Source organism: Ursus americanus, chromosome 23 (genome assembly GCF_024610735.1).
Source record: "Ursus americanus isolate L20-20 chromosome 23, mUrsAme1.1.p, whole genome shotgun sequence".
Taxonomy (NCBI): domain Eukaryota; kingdom Metazoa; phylum Chordata; class Mammalia; order Carnivora; family Ursidae; genus Ursus; species Ursus americanus.
In genome coordinates, this window is record NC_142149.1 from 36,007,402 (window position 1) to 36,030,376 (window position 22,975).

Consider the following 22,975-nt stretch of genomic DNA (forward strand, 5'->3'; position numbering starts at 1 on the left):
AGTTTAATAAATAGTTGCATGGTGGCAATTTGTTTTATTTAAAGTGGCACACAGACATAGGTTAGCAACAGAAAAAGTTCTCCAAATATTAGAACAGTAACATATTCTATTTTCCTAGTTATCTCCAATCTTGGAATTAGGGCCCATTAATGTGCTGTGCTCTTGCTCCTTCAAATACTGATGAACAGAGTAAATCAACATATTCTAATGTTTGCTCTGTCCACTTGAGAGAAAATGAATTTGAATTTGTAGGCCTTGGATTAAAACTGGGTCTGAGGGGGGGCGCCTGGGTGGCACGGCGGTTAAGCGCCTGCCTTCAGCTCAGGGCGTGATCCCTGCGTTATGGGATCGAGCCCCACATCAGGCTCCTCTGCTATGAGCCTGCTTCTTCCTCTCCCACTCCCCCTGCTTGTGTTCCCTCTCTCGCTGGCTGTCTCTATCTCTGTCAAATAAATAAATAAAATCTTTAAAAAAAAAAAAAAAAACTGGGTCTGAGGGGCACCTGGCTGGCTCAGTCGGTGGAGTATGCTGACTCCTGATCTTGGGGTTGTAAATTCGAGCCCCACGTTGGGTGTAGAGATTACTTACAAATAAAATCTTAAAAAAAAAAAAATGGGACTGAGGCCAGACCCACTCAGGTAAAAGGGTATTAAATCAGAGTCAGGGGGTAGGCTATAAGGCCACTGAGAAACAACAGGCAGGGACAGTGTCTGGGGATACTCTGCTTGCTGAGAACGAGGAAATGGCCTTGCTGAGTTTGGTTCAAGAACCACATGCGTCTAATATTTGTAAACACTTCCTTAAATGAAAACAAAAAGTTCATTCAATAACAAATATTTATGAAGTACTGTGTGCCAGGCATTGTTATTTTCTGGGCCTGGGAGATAACACCAGTGAAGAAAAAACCCAGAGAGACAAAAACTGCTGCCCTTTTAGTTTGCATTCTAGTGGGAGAGGAGGTGGAGGTGATAACGAATAAGCACATTAAGCAGTATCTAACATGGGTCAGTGCTCTGGGGTAAAATAAGGGTAAGGGAGGGTCCAGAGTACTGGGAGGAGAGAGAGGAATACTTGTTCAAATGTACTATTTTAGCAAAGGCCTGAAGGAGGTAAGTAAGCCATGCATATGCAGATTGGGAAAAGGAACATTCCAGATACCGGAAACAGCAAATTCAAAGGCCCCGAGGTGGCAGGGTACTTGTCTGAGGGTCAGCAAGGGAGCCAGTGTGGCCACAGTGGAGTACGGAAAGACGGGCGAGATGCAATCAATGAGGAAAGGCACGGCTAGATCCAAAGGGCCCTGGAGACCACTGCTGGGATTTTAGCTCTTCCAATTAGAAAAAAAAAAATCAATGCAAGTTCTTCCAGATTGGCAGGACTCTAACAGGGCAGTGGTACAGCAAAAATTAAGCAGTCACCATAACTCTGACAGAACTATGCCTACGTGGACAGGGTCATTGGAGAGGGCGGCTGTGTGCCTCATAAGGTACCTGGGTCAAGGGCAAATAATGCTAAGATCCACTGCATCTGCTCCGGCTTTAGGTAGCTCCCACATTTTTAAGAAGTTTTAGATGTCAGGCAAAATAAATCAGAAACTTTTTTTTAAGATTTCTTATTTATTTATTTGTTAGAGAGAGAGAAAGAGCAAGAGAGAGAGCAAGAGCACAAGCAGGGGGAGCTGCAGGCAGAGGGAGAAGCAGACTCCCTGCTGAGTAAGGAGTCCGATGCGGGACTCGATCACAGGACTACAGGATCATGACCTGAGGCGAAGGCAGACACTTAACCAACTGAGCCACCCAGGTGCCCCAGAATAAATCAGAAACTTACAGCAAATGTAAATGTGACCTCTTTCTGCCAATTTAGAACCAACTGCCATACTATCCTGACCAATCTGGTTATTATCCAGAAACCTCTACTGCAAACCCCAAATTCTCTCTTCCTCCAGCAGCCTACAACAGAATGACTCTATCCAGTTTCAGTTGCTAAAAACAGCCAGCAATATTTTCATAGGCCTTTCAGCCTGCCTGACAGTTCCCCAAACTTACCTTAACAGGTTCTGCCAGATCGATAAAGGCTCTAAGCCTAAAGGCACCACTCTCCCTCTCTCTTTCCCTTGAGAAAGCTGGCTAATGTGCCCTTGGTTGCGGATGCCACCTCTCGGAATACTATTTGCTGTGACGGCATGAACTGTTTGCTATGTAGGGCTTACTGTTAAACTTAAAAATAAATTTAATACAAACTGTACTGAATTACAAAATGGTGAAGACAGGACTAGTAAACTACCACTTAAAGTGACTAGATAATCCACACCCCAGTCTGCTATGTCGTAAGACAGAAGACCCAATGGAAATTCACAGACCTCAGTAATGAGAGAGAATGAACATTACTCATTTTTAGATCCTAGGCTAAAAGTGATCTAGAATCTAAACTAGGTTCTAGGTAACCAACATACAGTCTCAGATTAGTTAGCAGCAAATCAGAAATCAAATGGGTTCACAGGTGTGCTTATGGTCTCCCCGCTGTATTATCGAACCTTAACGTGGACAAAAGGAGGGCATACAGCTTCCAAGATGCCTAGGCACACGAACAGGCCACCACGTGCAGACGTCGGCTCCGACCAGTTTTACTGGGGCAACAGATCAGACATAGAAGGGGCAGAAATCATTCTCAGGAGCACCAGCTATGGAATTGAGAAGTTTTGTGCTTTCAGCCTTCCAACTCCTTCAATGGCTTCTGCTGTTACCACAGCGAGGACCACCATTTCTTCACACACTTCTCAAAAATGATTAAATAATATTTTCCTTGGTCTCCAAACTGGAACTCATTCTAAGTACATTTACCAGTGTCTCTATTTCTAACCACTTTTTCTACTTAAAATTAGAACAATAAAACTGACATCTATTTGCAGTGCACACAAATAAATGTCCTTCCATAAATTTAGGCTTTCCTGAAGTGGACTGAAAGGGAAAATGAATTCAGACTGAACATATTTTCATTACAGGCCCACCTAACTAATTTTCAGGCCCTATGAACCTTGATTCAGAAAGAAACTTGTTCTGTAACTGCAAGCTGTAGAACTAGGATCTACACATAGAATTTAGAGGAAAACATATTTTAGTTCAATAGAAATAATTTAACAGTTTTAAGATGAACGGGCCACCTTAGGGTAGTAAATCACTAGTAGTATTCATGTAGATGTTGAGATGCTATGACTGCTAATACAGGGTAAACTCCATCAGAAACAGGGCTTGGGGCTGGACGGCTCAGTCGGTTAAGCGTATGACTCTTGGTTTCGGGTCAGGTCATGATCTCAGGATTGTGAGATGGAGCCCTAGGTGGGCTCCGCCGCTCAGCACAGAGTCTGCTTGAGAGTCTCTTTTTCCCTCTCCTTTTGCCCCTTCCCCCTCTTGCTCTCACTCTCAAATAAATAAATCTTAAAAAAAAAATAGAACTTGAAAGTTTTATTTTCAAGGTGTATGGACCTCAATACCATGAAACCTATGCATAACTCCTACATAAAATTTGTGAATAAAGCAAATTATTTTAGCTCAATGAACATGATGCTACAGCAAAATATGAGAGTGTAAATATGAATGAGGGCAGGATATGGCTCTCAAGTGGGCTTCAATTCAGCTGAGAAAAATCCCAGTGAGCTCTCCTTAATTCCAAGTCATGATGTAGTGTAAAGCTTTAAGGCTTTGCATAAAGATTATTAGCCATAATGAGATCTTAGGGACTAGAAAGAGGTACCTACTTTTTATTCAGAATTCAAAGTCCCCTACTACATAAAGATCACAACGTTACATCTACTTTCCAATTATTTATCAAATCAAAACCACAAAATTGATTCCATTTTTCATTATCGACTCCTAACTTACCATCATGATATCAAGATGGCTGGGATTTTAACAGATGAAAACCCACAAATCACTTTTATTACCACTTTAGAACTACTGTGTGAAATTCATTATTTGCTCAGGATTTGCAGCTTGGGCCTCTGTTACTTGAGTAATCTGATCTTAGAGACCCTCCCCCCCCCTTTTTTTTAAGATTTTGTTTATTTGACAGAGAGAGAGACAGCCAGCGAGAGAGGGAGCACAAGCAGGCTCCCAGTGGAGAAGCCTGACACGGGACTCAATCCCAGAACACTGGGATCACGCCCTGAGCCGAAGGCAGACGCTTAACGACTGAGCCACCCAGGAGCCCCCAGAGACCCTTTTTTTATGAGGAACTAGGTCCCAAGCTTGGGTGTTTTGAGAACTGAATTCTAGATTTCAGGAACAACTGTGTCCGGCCATTGACGCCAGATTTATGATCCATTGGACCATCTCTGCTTATCAGAATACAGAATTCTTGTCTACTGCTTATGGGTGGTTATTCAAACAGGGCAATTGCTATTAATAGATATATATTCTAAAATAGAGTCTCAGAAGCCAGTAGTTGAGGGCCAGTTACAGAAAGACAAAAGATACTGCCTAGAATCTTGATTACCTTAATAAAAAGGATAAGGAGTATTCTCATCAGGGATAACCTAGTAAAAAAAAAAGCAATATCTAGTATATAAGATACTCTAATTTCTCAGATGAGACATGAAAAGTACATCAAATTTGAAGCAGCAATCACAGAAAGTAATTTTCTCTTTCTTTGGTAGTAAAATGTTTTCATCCTTCATAACCAAGCCTCCATGACCTACATATTGCTAATGGAATATTTCAGGTTTTGTCCTGTCTACAGGGGTTATTTTCAGCACTGGATCTATCTGTCCGACCTGGGAATCTCTTATAGTTCCCATAAAATCTACCACTTCAAGGACTCCACAGCTATTCAAGCAGCATGCAGTCCCATAAAAGCAATCAGAGTGCACAGTCCTCAACTGTGGATCCTGAAAGACCAAAGGAGGTTTTTAACACTGAACTGGTTTGGCTTGCACAACAGTCAAGAAAACTCAGCAAATGCCAAGCTGGTTAGCTTCATCTGATGGAAGCTGCTGAAAAGGTCTTCCATTTGGAAGCATTTATCAGTTTTTCTGGTATAATAGCTACAGCTGTGGGCTTTCTGAGTGTGAACTGACATATGTAAGCCATGAAATATCAGGGACAGGCACCATCTGCAACTGATTGTCTCACAGGCTGGGACTCAAATGTAGGAGTACAAGGGACAGAATTTTTTCAAGGCCATACACTGGCCAAAAAAAAAAAAAAAAAAAAAAAAAGCCCTTTTGGTTGACTAAGATCTTAAAGATATGCGTAAATAGGACTGTAAGATTGTGTTCTCTGCAGCTGAGATCTTTAGCACTTTCTGCCCTAATTATTCAAAGGTTAAAATGAAAGAAGTTGTTTTAGAAGAGACATTCAAAGAAAAAAACTAAGAGACATTTTTGCTAATATTCATCCTATCAAACAATACTTATGTGGGGTTTAAAGGCGAGAGATCAATAACAAACACCATATACAGGAAAAACCCAATCCTTTATCCATGGGTTTACCTCTAAGGCTCCTAATTATAAAGTGGTATAGAAGGAAGGAAGAATTTTTATAAAGGTGCTATCAAGACTTTCAGGTAAAGATAGTAGACTGAAAATCACAATAATAAAAATAATAAAATCACATAATTAAAGAAAAAAATTTAAAGGTATAAATTATAAAGACAGGGAAGGAAAAAAATACAATAGCAACAAAATCTTGGTGACTGCAAAAGACATGGATTAGCACCACCACCACAATTCTCAAAGGCTCGGGACTGGCAGCACATCTGGAACTGTATGGAAGGGAAAGAAAGAGGATTAAGACGCTGTTGGAGTCCCAGATGCCCACCACCACTCTAACCTACCTTAGCCCCTCAGCAAAAAAGTAAAGATTAATTCTTTTAGAGGATAAAATACATGGTACTTTGAAGGGGATGCCAGACATGGCTGAGGGGTGGTGGATTCAGTGAATTTATGCATAATGAATACTGAGACTCTCCAGCCATCTTTCCCAATTTAGCTGCCAGAAAGCTGGCAGAAAGCCTTTATATTCTAGACAAGAGAGTCAAAGATAATTTTTGGAAGAAGTAAGCCAGCCCAAGAAGATAGACGTGAAAGTATAGAGGATTCTAGCTGCCCTCAGTGATGAGTAAACTGTAGCTCTGGTCCTGAGTCTCATGGTTTGGAAAGCCATACTATACTCTGATCTTCCTCTGGCCTCCCTGCAACCCACGGACAGAAGAACCATCAGGACCAAAGACATGTGCCCAGAGAGAACATACAAAATCTCCTGGCAGACAGACCCAGGTCCTGCTTGAGATACTTCTAATCATTTTTCCTGAAGGTCAGTAAGCATACCCTTAGGTCCAAGGGATGGCCAAAGGGTAGAGATGGGATGAAGGAGAGTAGGATGCGAAGCAGGGTTCTCCAGTTGTACTCCTGAGTGGACAAATGGGGAATTTTAGCAAAGAACCAAATGAAAATCCTAGAAATGAAAAGTACAACATGTGAAATGAAAATTATAGTGGATGAATTTAACAGAAGGCTATAGCCTACAGAAGAATGAGTTGTTATACTTGAAGATAGATCAATAGGAATTATCCAACATGAAAAACAGAGAGAGAGAGAAGATAAAAAGAACAGTTTCAGTGATCTGAGGGACAATATCAAGTGGTCTTACATTTGTGTAACTGGAGTTTCAGAAGGAGAGAGAGAACTGGGCAGGAAAAATTTGAAGAAATAATTGTAAAATTTCCCCAAATTTGGGAGAAACTATTGACTTATAGATCCAAGAAGGTCAGTGAACCCTCAGCCAGATAAATACAAAGAAAACACCTAGGTACATAATGTTAAATTGTTGAAAACCAAAGATAAAAGAAAAAGAGAGGGAACCCACAGATCAGCACTGTCCAAGAAAACTTTCTGCGAAGGTGGAAATGTTCTGCTTCCATAATGCCCAACCTAGTTACTACTCGCCACATGTGCATCTGAAATGTGACCAACGCAACTGAGGAAATGAGATTTTTATTTTATTTAATTTTAATTAATTTCAATGTATATAGCCACATATGGCTAGTGCCCCTCACAATAAACAGTGTAGCCAAAGAGAATTATGAGATATCGAGCCATCCTAACATGTGCACTTTAGTGATTCAAACAACAGTAACAATAAAACCAACAAAACAGCTTAAGGTACTGAGATAACTGGAAACCTCAACACTGGGTACTTCATGTTAAGGAATTCTTGTTAATTTTTTAGTGTGAACAACAGTTATTGTGGCTATATTTTTTAAAAGAAACCTTCTGCTTTAAAGATATATATTGAGGGGCGCCTGGGTGGCGCAGTCGTTAAAGCGTCTGCCTTCGGCTCAGGGCGTGATCCTGGCGATCCGGGATCGAGTCCCACATCAGGCTCTTCCGCTGTGAGCCTGCTTCTTCCTCTCCCACTCCCCCTGCTGTGTTCCCTCTCTCGCTGGCTGTCTCTCTGTCACATAAATAAATAAAATCTTTAAAAAAAAAAAAAAAAAAAAAAAAAAAAAAAAAAAAAAAATAAAGATATATATTGAAATTTTATAGATGAAATGATACGTCTGAGATTTGCCTCAAAATATTATGGAGTAGGGCTGTGGACAGGGGTATAGATGAAACAATCTTAACTACAGATAATCACTGAAGCTCAACGATGGGTATGGTATACAGGTACTCATGACACTCTTCTGTTTACTTTTGTAATGTTAAGAATTTTCTATAGAATGTTTTTAGAAAATAAAACGAAGAAAGAGATAGAAAATAAAGAGGGAAAAACAGGGATTGGCTCAGAAGAGTCAACATACAAACAACAAGACTTCTAATAAGAGAAACAGAAAATAAAGGGAGACTTACAAAAGTTAAAAAAAAAACATTCCCAGAACTGAGGGCTACAAGTTTCCACTGTGAAAGAGCCCAATGAGTACCTAGTACAATGGGTGAAAAGGGACTCATACCTCTTGAGGGGCATCATTATGAAATTTCGGAATATGAGGGCTAAAGAAAGGATCTTACAAGCTTCCAATGAGAAAGAACACAGTACAGAAAAAAATCAAGAATCAGAATGGCATCAGACTAGAAGGAAAATGATTTCTAACCTAGATATACAGAAGCTGTCGAAAAGTGAAGAAGACATTTTAAAACATGTTAAACTTCAAAAACTTTATTCTCTAACAGACCCATCCTCAGGAAGCTACCAGAGGATGTTTTTCATCAAAATGAGGAAGTAAACAAAGAAAAGACCCATATACTAGGAGACCCAACATAAGAGAGGTGAAGGCAATGAACCACAAAATGATGATGAAGGGAGATCCCAGGATGACAGCCATCTTTCACACATAAGAAAACCAATCCAGAAGAGAGCAGATCAAAAGACTCCAGAGGGGACTTCAAGAAAATGAAAGTGATAGACCCTTCTGATCTCATGGGTAGTTGGGACTGAATTATAGTTAAGAACACAAAAAATTAAGCAAAGAATTAGAGACAGGTATTAACAGGTAAGTATCTGACTACTTACAAAAAGTTTTATGGAGAAAAAAAATAATTGCACTTTATAGCTCAGTTTTGAAGTATAGTCCTAATACCGTAAACACTGGGGGTGCCTGGGTGACTCAGTCTGTTAAGTGTCTGACTCTTGGTTTTGGCTAGGGTCATGATCTCAGGGTCATGGGATCGAGCCCCACGTCGGGCTCCCTGCTCAACGGGGAGTCTGCTTGTCCCTCTCCCTCTGCTCCCCCCACCTTGAATAAATACATAAAATCTTTTTAAAAAATAATGTAAACATTGAACTCTGATTAAAGTAAATTCTGAGCTAGCTCTGTCAGGAAAATAGGATAGGACATAGGCATGAAGAGGACATCAGTGAGTGCAGAAAGATGTCAAGGAACACCTAAAATGGAAAAATCCAGAAGTCACAATACAAGCATGTTACTGAGAGAGGTAAATGCAAAAAGTCAATTGCAAGAAGAGAGGCTGACTATGGAAACAGAAAACTGGGGCCACGTTGGGGAGAGAAGGCTGGGGACTGGGTTCTTCTGAACTAACTATAGAACTAGTTGACTCTTTAAATTGCTTTTAGGGACGCCTGGGTGGCTCAGTCGTTAAGCATCTGCCTTTGGCTCAGGTCATGATCCTGGGGTCCTGGAATTGATTACCACATGGGGCTCCTTGCTCAGCGGGGAGCCTGCTTCTCCCTCTGCCTGCTCTGCCTGCTGTTCCCCTTGCTTGTGCTCTCTCTGATAAATAAATTAAATATTTTTAAAAAATTGTTTTTAAAACTCTGGACAAAATTAAAACCAATTATCTCATAAGGGTTTATAGCCCAGTGAGAAAGGAAGCCAAGCAGCTGTGAGAACTCTACAGCATCTGTGCAAAGCCCAGGATGAACACATGTTCTGTCATATGTCTATTGTCTTTTTGCAGACACTGCCTTGAAGAAGCAGTCACTTGCCAGGTGTCAAGTCTGAAGAAGTATATTGGGAAAATGTTTCTAAGCAACTAACACAGATGCAATGAAAGTCAAGGATATCAGAGTCAGAGAAGACTCATTTAGAAGTAATTCATTTAGACATTTGTTAATGTTTTTGTTTTATTTAAATAGAGGGAATCGATTCTTTTAAAAGGATACAATTGTATGCTATAAATAAACTCAAGAGAAGAGCCCACCAGAGGCAAGCTAATTTTGTGTACTATTTATAAACTGGATTCTCAAAGGCTTTAACAACTAACATCGGTACAGCAAGAGATATTCTCTAAACTCACATCTCTACTAGGTACTTAATTCTTGTCTCTAAGGTAGAATCTATTTTGCATTTTAAGAGAGAACAGTGTCTTTGTAACCTTTCAAGTGTTTCAGACGGACTATAAGCCAGTAAGTTGTTTGATGAGCACTGTAATGAAGCATTTTTGTACTAAGTGCTACATGACCGTTCTGGTGGCTGGGTTTATTTGTCCTATATATTGATATAAAATTAGCCAAAACACTTTAACCCACACTGCCTTCAAAATTTTGTTTCCTCAAACTCCAAACATTTTTTCCTTTCCTGATTCTATGGTCTGAAGTAGAAAAGAACTAATTTTCCGATGAGTTCTTGAATTTAAACACTATGCAAGTATATGTTTAAATGCCAATCAATCTTAACCTGGTTTTATCTGGATCTTTATGATTTAAGCTTGTTGGAGTTAATATTTGATTCTTTTTGTTTCTACTGGGACAAGGGCAGAATGGAAGCTGAAATCTAAAGTAAACCACACACCTTAAGCTAGCCATTACTTACTCTTTCTTTCTTTTTCTTCCTTTTTTTTTTTTTTTTTTTTTAATTTATATGACAGAGAGAGAGAGACAGCCAGCGAGAGAGGGAACACAAGCGGGGGGAGTGGGAGAGGAAGAAGCAGGCTCCCAGCGGAGCAGGGAGCCTAATGCCGGGCTTGATCCCAGGACTCCGGGATCACACCCTGAGCTGAAGGCAGACGCTTAACAACGGAGCCACCCAGGCGCTCCTAGCCATTACTTTCAACTAGCACCAGCAGACATTAAATAGAGCTGCTCATGGGGGGGGGGGGGGAGTGTTTCTTTTTTAAGTTTTTGCTTATCTTCTCAACTGGGAAATGTCAATTAATGAGAAAATAGCCATAATTATGATATCCTTGAAAGAAGATGTAAAATTTTTAAAAGGCTATTTCTTATAACTTCAGGTTTGCAAAAACAAAAAATATACTAGTCCCAATCAATACTTTTGAGGGAAGGATTTGGACTAAGATTCAACTGCTCTTATGAGGGTTCCTTATTCGGTATGCTCATCTCACTGAATGAGAAACTGAAATGCAAATAGGAAGGTAAATTGACTTTCATTTATTTATTGTTTCCTTTTTGTTTTAAAAGCAGAAAAATTTGCCCTGGTTTCTGTGACCCAAATTCCCCTTCCTATTTCTACAGTAAAGCATTCTTGCATTCATGCTGACTGTCCTCAAATACTGTGCTGGAGGCTCTACGGGCCAACAGGAGGTTAGATTTCAATGAAAAAGGAGCAGGTGTAGATTTGGGTTAGTTCCTTACTTCAGGATTCTGTGCTGGAAAAGCCCCTTAACACACTGCTCTCATCATAGTAGCAGCCAATTCCATCTGCACAGTAATCCTTGTTTTGCTCTTCTAGTCTGAGCCAAGTTCTTTCATGACTCACTCATCTTTGCTCCAAATCATTATACCCTTTGCAGAGAAAGAGGCATCCACTAACTGTGGCAACAAGGTAGTGAACTGGTGAACAGGCTTGGTGAGCTGGTATTTAAACTACTGAAGAACATTAATCTTAACTCCAAGTAATTGTACTGTTGATGTCTCACCATTAGTACTAGGATTCACACTGGTATTTCCAGAAGATTGAGCAATGGTATCCCACCTGTCTTGACTGAAAGTGGAAGGTTGATATTTTTCTTTAATCATTTTAAACGTATTTTGTATTTTTAGTCTCATTCAGACTATTCATTTCAAGCTCTTGGTGGAAGGGGAATACTCATCCTCTGTCTGCTGTGTCTTCTGTCTTTCATTGTACACCTTTCCCTCTTTTTATGGTTCAATTTATGAGCTTTCCTTTTTTTTTTTTTTTTTTTAAGATTTTATTTATTTGAGAGAGAGTGAGCAAGCACAAGTGAGGCGGAGGGGCAGAAGGAGTGGGAGAAGCAGGCTCCCTGCTCAGCAGGGAGCCCAATGGGGGGCTCAATCCCAGGACCCTGAGATCATGACCCGAGCCGAAAGCAGATGCTCAACTGACTGAGCCACCAAGGTGCCTCTGTGAGCTCATTTTCAAAAGAGATTTTCTTTTCAAGTGGGAGTCCTGACGGCCCTGAAGTTTACAGCTGCTACAAAACGACTGCTTTGCAATTGCTTCTGCCAGGTACCGTGGATTTCACCAGTCCTGGACCAATTTTACATTAATTTATTGGTTTGGAGAACACTGTACCTACATATCTTGTATAAATTTGGACTATATGCCCATATATTATGCCATGTATGGAAAAATACTGGGCTCTGGATTTCTCATAAGAGGGCATCCAGAACACTGGTCAGAGAGAAACTTTTCCATCACCTGCCTTCCTGGAAACACTTCCCAGTTCCCCCTCCACTGAGGGAGTTACCCTTCCAGGGTATCAGCTCTGAGCAGAGATCAGTTACAGTTCCCAATCTTAGGTGGACCCAGGGCTGTCTTTCTTGTCCTTGTGAGCATTTAAAAATCCACAACATCTAGGGCTTTTATCTGTATTAATAACCCTTTGATACCGCTACACTTGAGCTTACAAGCTTACTAGTCCGCCTTCATGTTGCTTGAACCCCAGAAGGCTTATATTTCAAAGAGAAATTCAAAACAGATGAAAACTGAATGAAACTCTCAGCTAGTACTTAAGCATTCTAAAAAATTCAGTATTTTCAAGATCGAGAGGCTCTTGTAGACCTGATAAAGTTCTGAGCTCCTCTAAGATGCTGCGACTTATCATAGTTATGTGCTAATAGGGGCCTTTATATCCAAATAACTATATTTGTGGTTGTGTTCAAATATAACTTCTACATAAATCTATTCTCATATAAATGACAAATTCGCTACAAAAGTCTTTAGAGAAAAGGTCTGTAAATAAGATCTTACAAAAGTTTCTAAATGTTTGTTGAGTAAAAGAATGAGTAACTTCCTATGTAAAGGTATGACTTTTTTTTTTTTTTAAAGTAGGCTCCACGCCCAGCATGGCGTACGAACTCATGATTGTGAGATCAAGACCCAAGCTGAGACCAAGAGGGGGATGTGCTTAATGGACTGAGCCACCCACACACCCCAATCTGTTTTTATTTTTAAATTAAACTCTACACCCAATGTGAGGCTTGAAATAATGACCCCAAGATCAAGAGTCGCATGATCTACCAAATGAGCCAGCCAGGCACCAATATGACTTCTTCTTTTTTTTTTTTTTTTTTAAATAAAATAAGGGGCACCTGTGTGGCTCGGTCAGTTAAGCAAGTGACTCTTGATTTCAGCTAAGGTCATGATCTAAGCTAGGTTAGGATATCAAGCCCTGAGTTGGGCTCCTTGCTCGGTGTGGAGCCTGCTTAAGATTCTCTCTCCCCGGGGCGCCTGGGTGGCACAGCGGTTAAGCGCGTCTGCCTTCGGCTCAGGGCGTGATCCTGGCGTTGTGGGATCGAGCCCCATATCAGGCTCCTCTGCTGTGAGCCTGCTTCTTCCTCTCCCACTCCCCCTGCTTGTGTTCCCTCTCTCGCTGGCTGTCTCTATCTCTGTCGAATAAATAAATAAAATCTTTAAAAAAAAAAAAAAAAAAAAAAAAGATTCTCTCTCCCCCTCTGCCCCTCCCCTGTGCTCTCTAAATAAACAAATAAACAAACTCTTCTCCGTAGTTATTTCAAATCTGAATATTCCATGACCAAATCTAACATGAGGAAGAGAGAGAGGTTATTTTATATATAAACGAAATAAAATTGGAAAGGTATCAAGTTGCACCCCCTGAGTGAAGTAAAACTCTAACCTGCAGGTTATTCAGAGGTTCCATCTTCATGACTGGGCCCAAGGTGTTGAGAGGCAGCGAGACATCAATGCTCTGGTTTGGCATCAGTGGTGTATGGATGGCCAGAGGAGTGCTGGGGATGACACCAAAGCTAGGAAAGAGGATGAAAAAATTCCAAAGGTTAATGAGGAGGCAAGATTTAGCCACATCTTTGGGTTTCAATGGCTCTTTACTCCACTTGAACATAATTTTTAATAAAATTAAATGGAAGAAATAATAGAACCAAGATGCTTAATTCTAATTTGCTGTAACACTGATTTCAGTATAACCTGTTTCGCATTAAATAGATTTGAGAAAGGAGAAAACATTCGTTAAGTACGAATTGCTCTGCTAGTTTATGTCTCACACCACTAGAGGGACAGATTTAATAAGTTTCTTTCTCTCTTTTTTTTTTTTGAAAAAAACATCTTTCCTTAGAAAATCCCTGGGAGAAAGAAGACTTAAGAACACACACCCTGTAAAGTACAATAAACTGACATTATTTCACTAGCTTGATGACCTGCCTCAGCAATCCAGAAGATGGATTACTGGTAATTCTAATTTTCTTTTTTGTTTACCTACGTAAGACACAATCACTGGAAAAGAGCCAGTGAAAGTGAAGCAAAATTGATTGGCTTAGACATTCCAAATGACTAGGACAAGCTGGTCACTTTCCAGCCCTAAGTCAAGGAGTGTGTACCCACTACTTTGACTTCATGGAGAAGCCTGTCTAATAACAATAAAAGAATAGTAAAGAGATGGGAAAAACCTGAGTCTGGAGTTACATAAATAACAAATACATATGAGAGCAGACGTGTTTTGTTTTTGCTTTTGTTTTTTGTTTGTTTGTTTGTTTGAGAGAGTGGGCATGCACCAGCGGAAGGGAGAACATACCCAAGCAGGGAGGAGAGGAGGGGCAGAGGGAGAGACAGAATCTTAAAAGCAGGCTCCATGCGCAGCATAGGGCTCAATCTCATGACCCTGAGATCATGACCTAAGCTGAAATCAAGAGGACAGATATATCTTATGTACAAGAAATAAAAGAATTTCAAATAGAATGAGTATAAAGGGAAAAGTAGGCCTACAGGTGTAACAAATACACAAATGAACGATATAAATTTATACTGAATTTGTGTTCTAATTAGCCTCAGGAAGGCAGATGGGGCTATAATATTTATAAAATAAACTACAGAGTTTATAAACGTATTATATGTAACTACGGAATTTATACAGGTAATATCTTTCAAGAGTCACAGGATGGCAGAAAAACATTTTCTTTTTCCTAAACTATGCTTTAGGATATCAAAATGTAATAATAAAGTGATCCTGAGAATACACATCACTCATTTTGGTATAACATTCATAGAGCAAACAACCGTTCTGCTCTTTTGATCTTGCTCTCATGGTCAGCAGTCTCTGAAGGCAGTGCTGGGATAGAAACAGGGCAGCAGCTTAGCTCCTAATCTTCCAATTGCTCCTCTTAGAAATGATACAGAAGAAACAAAGAGGGAAAAATTCCTTACTAATCTACAACTTCACCTTCTGCAAAACTACAAGACTGAGAAAACCTACAAGCTCCCAATTCTGTTTACGTGTGGCCGAAGCACATGAGATCAGCAGAACTGGTGAGAGAAGCTCTGGAGGTGCAGTAGGGAGGCACAGAGAGTTCAGAGGCAACCAGTGCTAGCGGGCCTCAGATACTGACCATAAATATCCATTCTCAGAAGAGAAACCCATTCCAGGTGCCAAGCACTACTGAGTAAGGCAAATACCAAACAGGTCAGGTGAAGAAAGAAGGTGGAAAGTCCCCAGGGGGGCCGGGAGGTGACAGAGCTCAAGAACATCTTCTAAGCGGAAATAGATACCTTGGAAGACAGGGCTGTGTTCCTCTGAGGCAGAAACCAGTAAGAGAATCTGTAGAGCTCAGGACTGAAATACAGTTTTCTTTAATAAAGTCAGGTTCTCAGAGGCAGAGGAGCTGTGGCCACACCACAGCAAAGGACGGAGGGTCCCTGAGTAGCAAAGCCTAACAAAGTGACCCTGGCTTATCTTCCTCGTCTACAGGGGCCTCCTGCTAATTGCAGTCCTGCAAATTCCAGCTCATTCAGATAGGAGTATCTAAATGGTATAAGCACAGCACACACTCAAAGACGCTATTACAAAAAGGTGGAAAAACAGCAGTACAAAGCTTACTGACAAACAAAACATACTTGAAAATAATTTGCCATAAAAACAATGGAAATTATGGGGGCGCCTGGGTGGCTCACACATGCTCTGTCTCTCTCAAAAAAATAAAATCTTAAAAAAAAAAAAAGGAAGTAATGAAACGTTTACACAGAAGTTAATGGAAAAATACCCTTAATAAAGGAATTGCAGTCACCAAAGGAGAACACGTAACAGTGAAGGAAGCACTTGGGGAAGAGATGGCTAGACGAGAGGAGAAGGTAAAGGACAGTCAATAAAACTCAGGAAAAAAATAAGAGAAAAGAATAAACCATGTCAGAAATGCTCAAAACTACATCAAGAACACAGATGCAAAAAAATACTCAACAAAATCTTAGCAAATCAAATTCAGCAATACATAAAAATAGACAATATATCCTGACCAGACAGGATTTATCCATAGAATATGAGACTGGGGTAGCATTCAAAAAAATCAATCACTGTAATCCATCATATAAATAAACTAAAAAAGAATCACATGATCACATCAATAAATGCAGCATCTGACATTAATAAATTAAATTATAACAAATCAATAATAAAGGAATTGTAATAAATTAATAATAATTAATAATTTAATACCCACTCACAGTAAAACTCAACAAACTAGGAAGAGAAGGGAACTCCCTCAACCTCCATGAAAAACCTACAGTTAACACTGCACATAATGGTGAAAGACTGAATGCTTTCCCCCAGAGAATTAGAACATGACAAAGAGGTCCCTTCTTACCACATGCACTCAACATTTACTGCAGATCCTAGTATAGTCAGGCAAGAAAAGAAAAGGCATTAAGACTGAAAAGGAAAAGATAAAACTGTCTCTATTCACAGACAAAATGATTGATCTATGTAGAAAACTAAGGAATCTACAAGAAAGCTACTAGAACTAATTAGGGAATTTAACAAAGTTGCACGATATTAGTTCAACATACAAAAATCAATTCTACTTCTATATACCAGGAAGAAACAAATATTAATATGAGAAGAATGCTATTTACTATACCATCAAAACTATGACATACTTAAATTTGACAACAGACATGCAAGATCTGTACATGAGAAATTATAAAACGGTGCAGAGAGAAGTTAAAGATGATAAAGCAAGCTGATGGATTAGAACTCAGTATTGTTTGATGTCAATTTTCTCCCAAACTGATCTACATTCTAAGTCAAAATCCCAGCAGGCAAAGGACCTAGAATAACCAAAACAATTTTGAAAAAGAGCAAAGATGGAGAGTTTGTACTATCTGATTTCAAGGCTTACTATGGAAAAAACAAGTTTACTTTGACTCTCTTACTTTACACCATATTTAAAAATTATCTCAAAATGGATTATATGAGTTAATGTAGGAGCTCAATCTATACCACTTCTGTTAAAAAAAAAACAAAAAACAACAGAAAAAAAGATCTTTGTATCCATGGACCAAAGATTTCTTAGAACACAAAGAGCATAAGCAATACAAAACTTTTTCTTTTCGAAAGAAACTGTTAAGAAAATAAAGTCACAAAAAATATTTGCAAGACATATATCTGACAAAAGATTTGTATCCACAATATATGAAGAACTGTTATTACTGGATAATAAAACTAAAAAAAGAAAGATTGAGCAGATAATTCACTAAAGATATAATGGTCAATACACTGATGAAAAAATTGCTCAATATCATTAGTCATTAGGGAAATGCAAATTAAAATGAGAAATTAAAATGCAAGTTACTACAAACTCATAAGAATGGCTAAAATTGGCAAATACCTGGAAATAGAAATAGTCTGACAAAAGGAAACACAGACTTTCTAGATACTTAAGTGATTTCTAATGTGCCAAACTTTTAATCTAGGGTATAAAAGTTATTCCCAAATGCTTAGAAATAAGTAAGACAATCACTGATAAAAGCTGTCACTGACAAATTTTATTAAATCTGCTTTAAGGGTCCAATTACTATTTTGTTAGGAACAAATTGATTATCTTGTATTTATGAACAAATGGACCTGCCATCAAACTTCAGCAGTTTCCTAAACCACGATATTTAATAAAAAACAGTGATGTTTCGTAACTATAAAAAAATCAATATTTACATCTTCACGCTCTCTTCCTTATTAAGGCAGAGAATACATTGCTAAAAGCACACTGTCAGGGCACCTGGGTGGCACAGCGGTTAAGCGTCTGCCTTCGGCTCAGGGCGTGATCCCGGTGTTATGGGATCGAGCCCCACATCAGGCTCTTCCGCTATGAGTCTGCTTCTTCCTCTCCCACTCCCCCTGCTTGTGTTCCCTCTCTCGCTGGCTGTCTCTATCTCTGTCGAATAAATAAATAAAATCTTTAAAATATAAATAAATAAAAAATAAAAAAATAAAAGCACACTGTCTGCCTATATTATTCAGCTAACAGGTATACTGACTATGTTTCAAAATTTTTTTTTTTTATGTTTCAAATTTTTTACATCAACCAAAGTATGTTCATTTTTCCCACCAAAACGTGGGCTTTGGATACTCACTTGTTTCATTCACTACTCTAGCCCCAGTACCTAGAAATGTCTGACACATAGATGCTACACAATTGTTTGTTGAATAAATAAATGGGTTTCAATTAAAAAAAAATTTTTTTTTGTAAATAGTTTATTAACAACTTTTTTAGTCCTAGAATCCTTTAAGAAGGCAATAAGTAAATTCTGGTTTCCTTTTTCCATATGAATGAGTTTCCCATCAAAATTCCGTAGGGCCTCCAGAGTGGAAGCTGACAAGTGAATAGACATGTAAGACCAGCTCTCACTCTACACCCAACATCTGTCAACATGAGAGTTTTTAACGTATTGCTAAAAATGGAACATTGGTTTTTTGGGACACAAGGCAAAATGTTGTTTCATGACCGAGCCAAGGACTCAGACTTCTTACCTATTCTTGTTAAACTGGATCGCAAAGTCTGTCATGTGCTGCAGAGCTTTGTTGGTGAAGTTCATTTCCATATAGATGTGCCCTTGGCGGTGAGTAAAAGTTCCGGAAATCTCCAAGCCTTTAGCTTTTACTGCAGGCAACCAGACCTAAAAGACAGTATAGAGCCCAATGGAACCACAGATGATTGATCTCGATGCTATTTGTTTTGAATATATAAAGATGAAATTAATATTTCGCTTCTTTAGGCAATTATGGTGATTTTTATACTATAAATATCAAGTCAGATGCAAAAGGCTCTGGATAGTCTCTAATTTTGAGATTGTTCTCAATTGAAGAACCAAACCAAACCAAACCCACATGAAAACAGTCTATGAATAACCCTGGCTAGTTCTCCATCTTCTGTTCAACTTGGTCATTTTACTGCTTGACTACTGCTACCAAATGTATATACAAGGCAAAGAGAAATTCCAACGAGTATAATGTGGTTATTTTTATTAGCACGTTTGGTAAAAGGCTTAAAAGGGAAGAAACTGAATCTACTAATGAAAATAGCATGTCTGTATCTTTGAAGACTTTTTTTTTTTAAATCATCACTAAAACCATTATCAGTAATCTTAAGGGAAAGGACCATGTCTTATGTATATTTTTAACTCTTGCTATAGTTTCTGCTAAATAGTACTTAGATGTGGCTTAAGTAATTTGAATGCCTATCTTCTCTACATAATCCATTACCCATCCCTGACCCTAGAACCTGTGATAATCCTGGACCATAAGAGTTAATTAAAAAAAAAATCAGGGGGTGCCTGGGTGGCTCAGTCCATGATCTCAGGGTCATGAGATGGAGCCCTGAGTTGGGCTCTGAACTCAGCGGGGAGTCTGCTTGAGATCCTCTCCCTCTCCTCTGCTCCTCCCCCTGCTCCTGTTCTAAAGATAAATAAATCTTAAACAAACAAACAAAAAAATCAGGAAATTCATTAACTGTTCTGACCATCTAAGACAGAATACCAAAGCATCAGCGGGTGGTTGCACAAACATGAAAACATATTCAGCCACACTAAAGAAAAAAAGGAAAGGAAGGAAGAAAATGAAATCAAACAACCATAAGATATTTTTCATCTATCAGAGGGTCAAAAATCCTAAAAGTCAGTAATACTCAACGGAGAATTTAAGCAATCTGGCACTCTGTACTGTGCTGCTGATGTTACCTTTTGGAAGGTAAGTGGAGAATGTCTATTTTAAAATGTTTAATGATCAAGCACACTGCAGGTTTACCCTATAACTATACTTATAAAAATATATCAGGATAAAAAAAATGTACGTATACCAGGATATACATACGCAAAGATGTTCACGGCAACACTGTAATAACAAAAAAAGGGGGGGGTGGTAGGACCAAGAGAATAACCTGTATGTCCACCAATAGGAGAATGATTAAATAAGTTGTGGCACATCAATACAGTGGATACAGATATTCGAAATAATATAGTAGAGGGAAAAAAAGATGCAAAGCAGTATATTCCACTGACCTAGTACTGTTAAAGAATACAGACATAAGTATATGCATAATCCTTTTCTTCTGGTAGGACACACAAGAGAGTTAATAGTGGCTATCTATGGGAAAGTGAGGACAGGGAAACTTAATTTTCTGTCTGCCATTTCTACATTACTTACATTTGTCATTTGTATGTATTACTTTAATGTTAGTAAACAAATGCATTAGATAATCTTTTAACCAATAGTTAAAAGTCTGTGGGATAATATCCAACACAGACCTAACAACCAAGTTACTGTATTGTGCCAAAATATTATGGCTCAGTTTTAAATCTTATTTTTGGTCACTCTATTCAGCAGCTGTGTAGACAAAGTTACGACCCTTGGAATGGACAGCTGGTCTACATCTCTGTAGTACGGATCCTCTAGAGTCAGATAGGCAGGCAGAGAATTCAGGAAACAAACAGGCATCTTGTCCCCCAGAAAGGCACAATTATAAGACACTGGGCCTAACCCAGATGGCACTATTCCCAAAGGCTGAAATAAGCTTCACTTACAGTGGTTTCCACTTTTGAAATTCAGTCTAAGCAGGACATTAAGCAAGGTTGAGACTAGAAAAGCACCAATGACAGAAACCTAAATCAGAACTCTAAAAAGGTACAATAAAATCCATGAAAGCCAAATGTGGACAACAGCACTCTGGAATCCATACGTAATACCAATCGAAAAGGGGATGGAAGGAAAGAGAAGTAAAAATGTTACTCCTCTATACTCCGTCCCCTACCCCACCTCTCACTGTTGCATTAGCTGGATTTACACTAGATTGACTTCAGTGTTGACAAACCAGACAATATTTCTAAGCAAAAGAACAAAACACAAATGTTTAATATTTCCAATTTTAAGTCTAATTATAAAAATAGTTAATGAGGATGCTACGGTGCTTTGTACTGCTGAATTTCAGGCTACTTTTCATCTTCCTCTTAAATCGTCTAGGACAAGGGCACAAACCCTGGATTTATTATCAGTGGAAGTAACAAAAAATGTTAAGTAATTCAGGTATTGTTCATTAAGAAAGTATCACTTTACTTACAGCCTTAGGAGCCACATATCCACCAGGTGCCATGCCTATTCCCGTGGAGAGTTCAAACAGGTCATTCAGACCACTGCTGACCACAGCAGGAGTAGGTGAAGGAGCAAAGGTTGCAGGCACTGATGAGGGGATGAAGGATTGTCCCACCTGCAGGGAAAAAGGGAAGGGGGGAACCAGGAAAAACAGATTAATAGCCCTTAACATGTTGATCTATATTTTAGTAGTATTGATAAAACAATAAGAACACACCATAATTACAATACTCTTGGAGTTGAAGTAGTATATTCTTTGTCCTCTTAATCATCACAGTTATTTTTTCATCATTGATAATATACAAACACTCTTTAGAAGTTCTATCAGAGAGTAATCAGTAGGACCAGGAACACAGTGATCCAAGATCTTTTCTGTTAGTTTCCAATTTTAGCTTCCATGATTCTGTGCAAAAGGCCTACAGGTACCCTAACGAAGGGGGAGTCTGTTTCTATAGAAAGAAGAAGCATCCAACTTAGAAAGCAGTTCTATTTCCACTTGGGTGCAGACAAGTTTTACTTTCCCACTTAGGCATAAATATCAGTAGGAAACTCTCCTGGGGGGGGGATGGATATTCATACCTCCCCACCTCAGTCACTTACGAGGAGAGTCTCCCTGAGTCCAGCCGACTCTCTCAAGTTCTTTGTAGATGACACTAGACAATAAGAGCATTCTCGAGTCAAGATGGGAGGTTCCATTTCCTTTAGCTCTTTAATGTCAGGAAGACAAAGATCTCTGCAGACACCAGAGCGCCAATCCCTAAAGATGTCCCTACACCACATGTGGTGTACGCCTCTGAAGAATCCAAGTAACCCTATGCTACTTTCTACTCTTCATATACTGCTATAGAGGTTTTGGAGTACAATGCTAGACAGCAGCGGTGGCTGGTCTGAGAATGTGTGCATAGGAAAGGCATCAAACAGGGGGCAGCGCATCCCATGGTGAAAAAAACGGATGGCACTTACTGCCGGACTTCCTCCAATGCCCCCGCCAAGGTCACTGCCAAGCTGAAAGAGAGAAAGGAGAGAGAGGAGAGAGAGGTAGAGTTCATTTAGCTAGGTACTAGATGCCCATATAGAATCTGTAAATTGCTCTACCAAGTTGCTGGAATACATGCTGTTCAACTTGACTCCCAAAGCCTAAAGAAATTCTAGATTGCCAAGAAATATCTCCTAGGGGAACCGAGTAGTGGTATTGATGGTGTGTGTGGGAGTTCTGAGAAAACTTGGAAAGAAGATGGAGCTGGGACATCTCAGGGATGTTTCAGATCCAATCTTCCTATTGGGGTACATAGGCACAAACCTAAGCCGGATTTAAAGAATTTACATATTCCAAGAAGCTCTACCTCCAAGCAGTAATGTCTTGAAAGTGTTTTATTTTTCCCCTAAAAAGAAATTTAAGGGAGAAAAAAAAAGAAAAGCAAAGAAAAACTAAAATGTGCCTTGATCTACAAAACCTGCTGTCCCACTGAGAAGGTGGGAACCAAACCAGTATGGAGCAATTTCAAGCTTCAAAAATTATAGGTGGAACAAGAATGATTTTGAGAATTTAGAACTTTCCTAAGAAAGAAAACAGCTGGGACAGGTCAAGATACCCTACCCGGGGAGGAAGCAGGAAGGCATGCAATGCTTCAAATCTCTTTCACAGTCGATAGTACTAAGGAGAAATGGCTGTGGGTTATCTGGAGATCATGTAAAAGGATGCTAACTATTGGAGAATCA

General features: G+C 39.3%; 1 protein-coding gene across 2 annotated transcripts in view; it reads right to left on the bottom strand.

Moving 5' to 3' along the window:
• The window catches only part of AP2B1 (adaptor related protein complex 2 subunit beta 1), a 119,797-nt gene that overhangs the window by 22,560 nt on the left and 74,262 nt on the right, over nt 1-22,975 (bottom strand). The window contains exons 15-18 of one of the 2 annotated variants that reach the window (XM_045773672.2): nt 22,220-22,261; nt 21,225-21,371; nt 18,644-18,789; nt 13,511-13,640 (exon numbers count right to left, since the gene is read on the bottom strand). In XM_045773672.2, coding sequence (XP_045629628.1) covers nt 13,511-13,640; nt 18,644-18,789; nt 21,225-21,371; nt 22,220-22,261 — 465 coding nt within the window. The remainder of the gene's footprint in view (nt 1-13,510; nt 13,641-18,643; nt 18,790-21,224; nt 21,372-22,219; nt 22,262-22,975) is intronic. The other variant, XM_045773673.2, reaches the window with a different exon arrangement.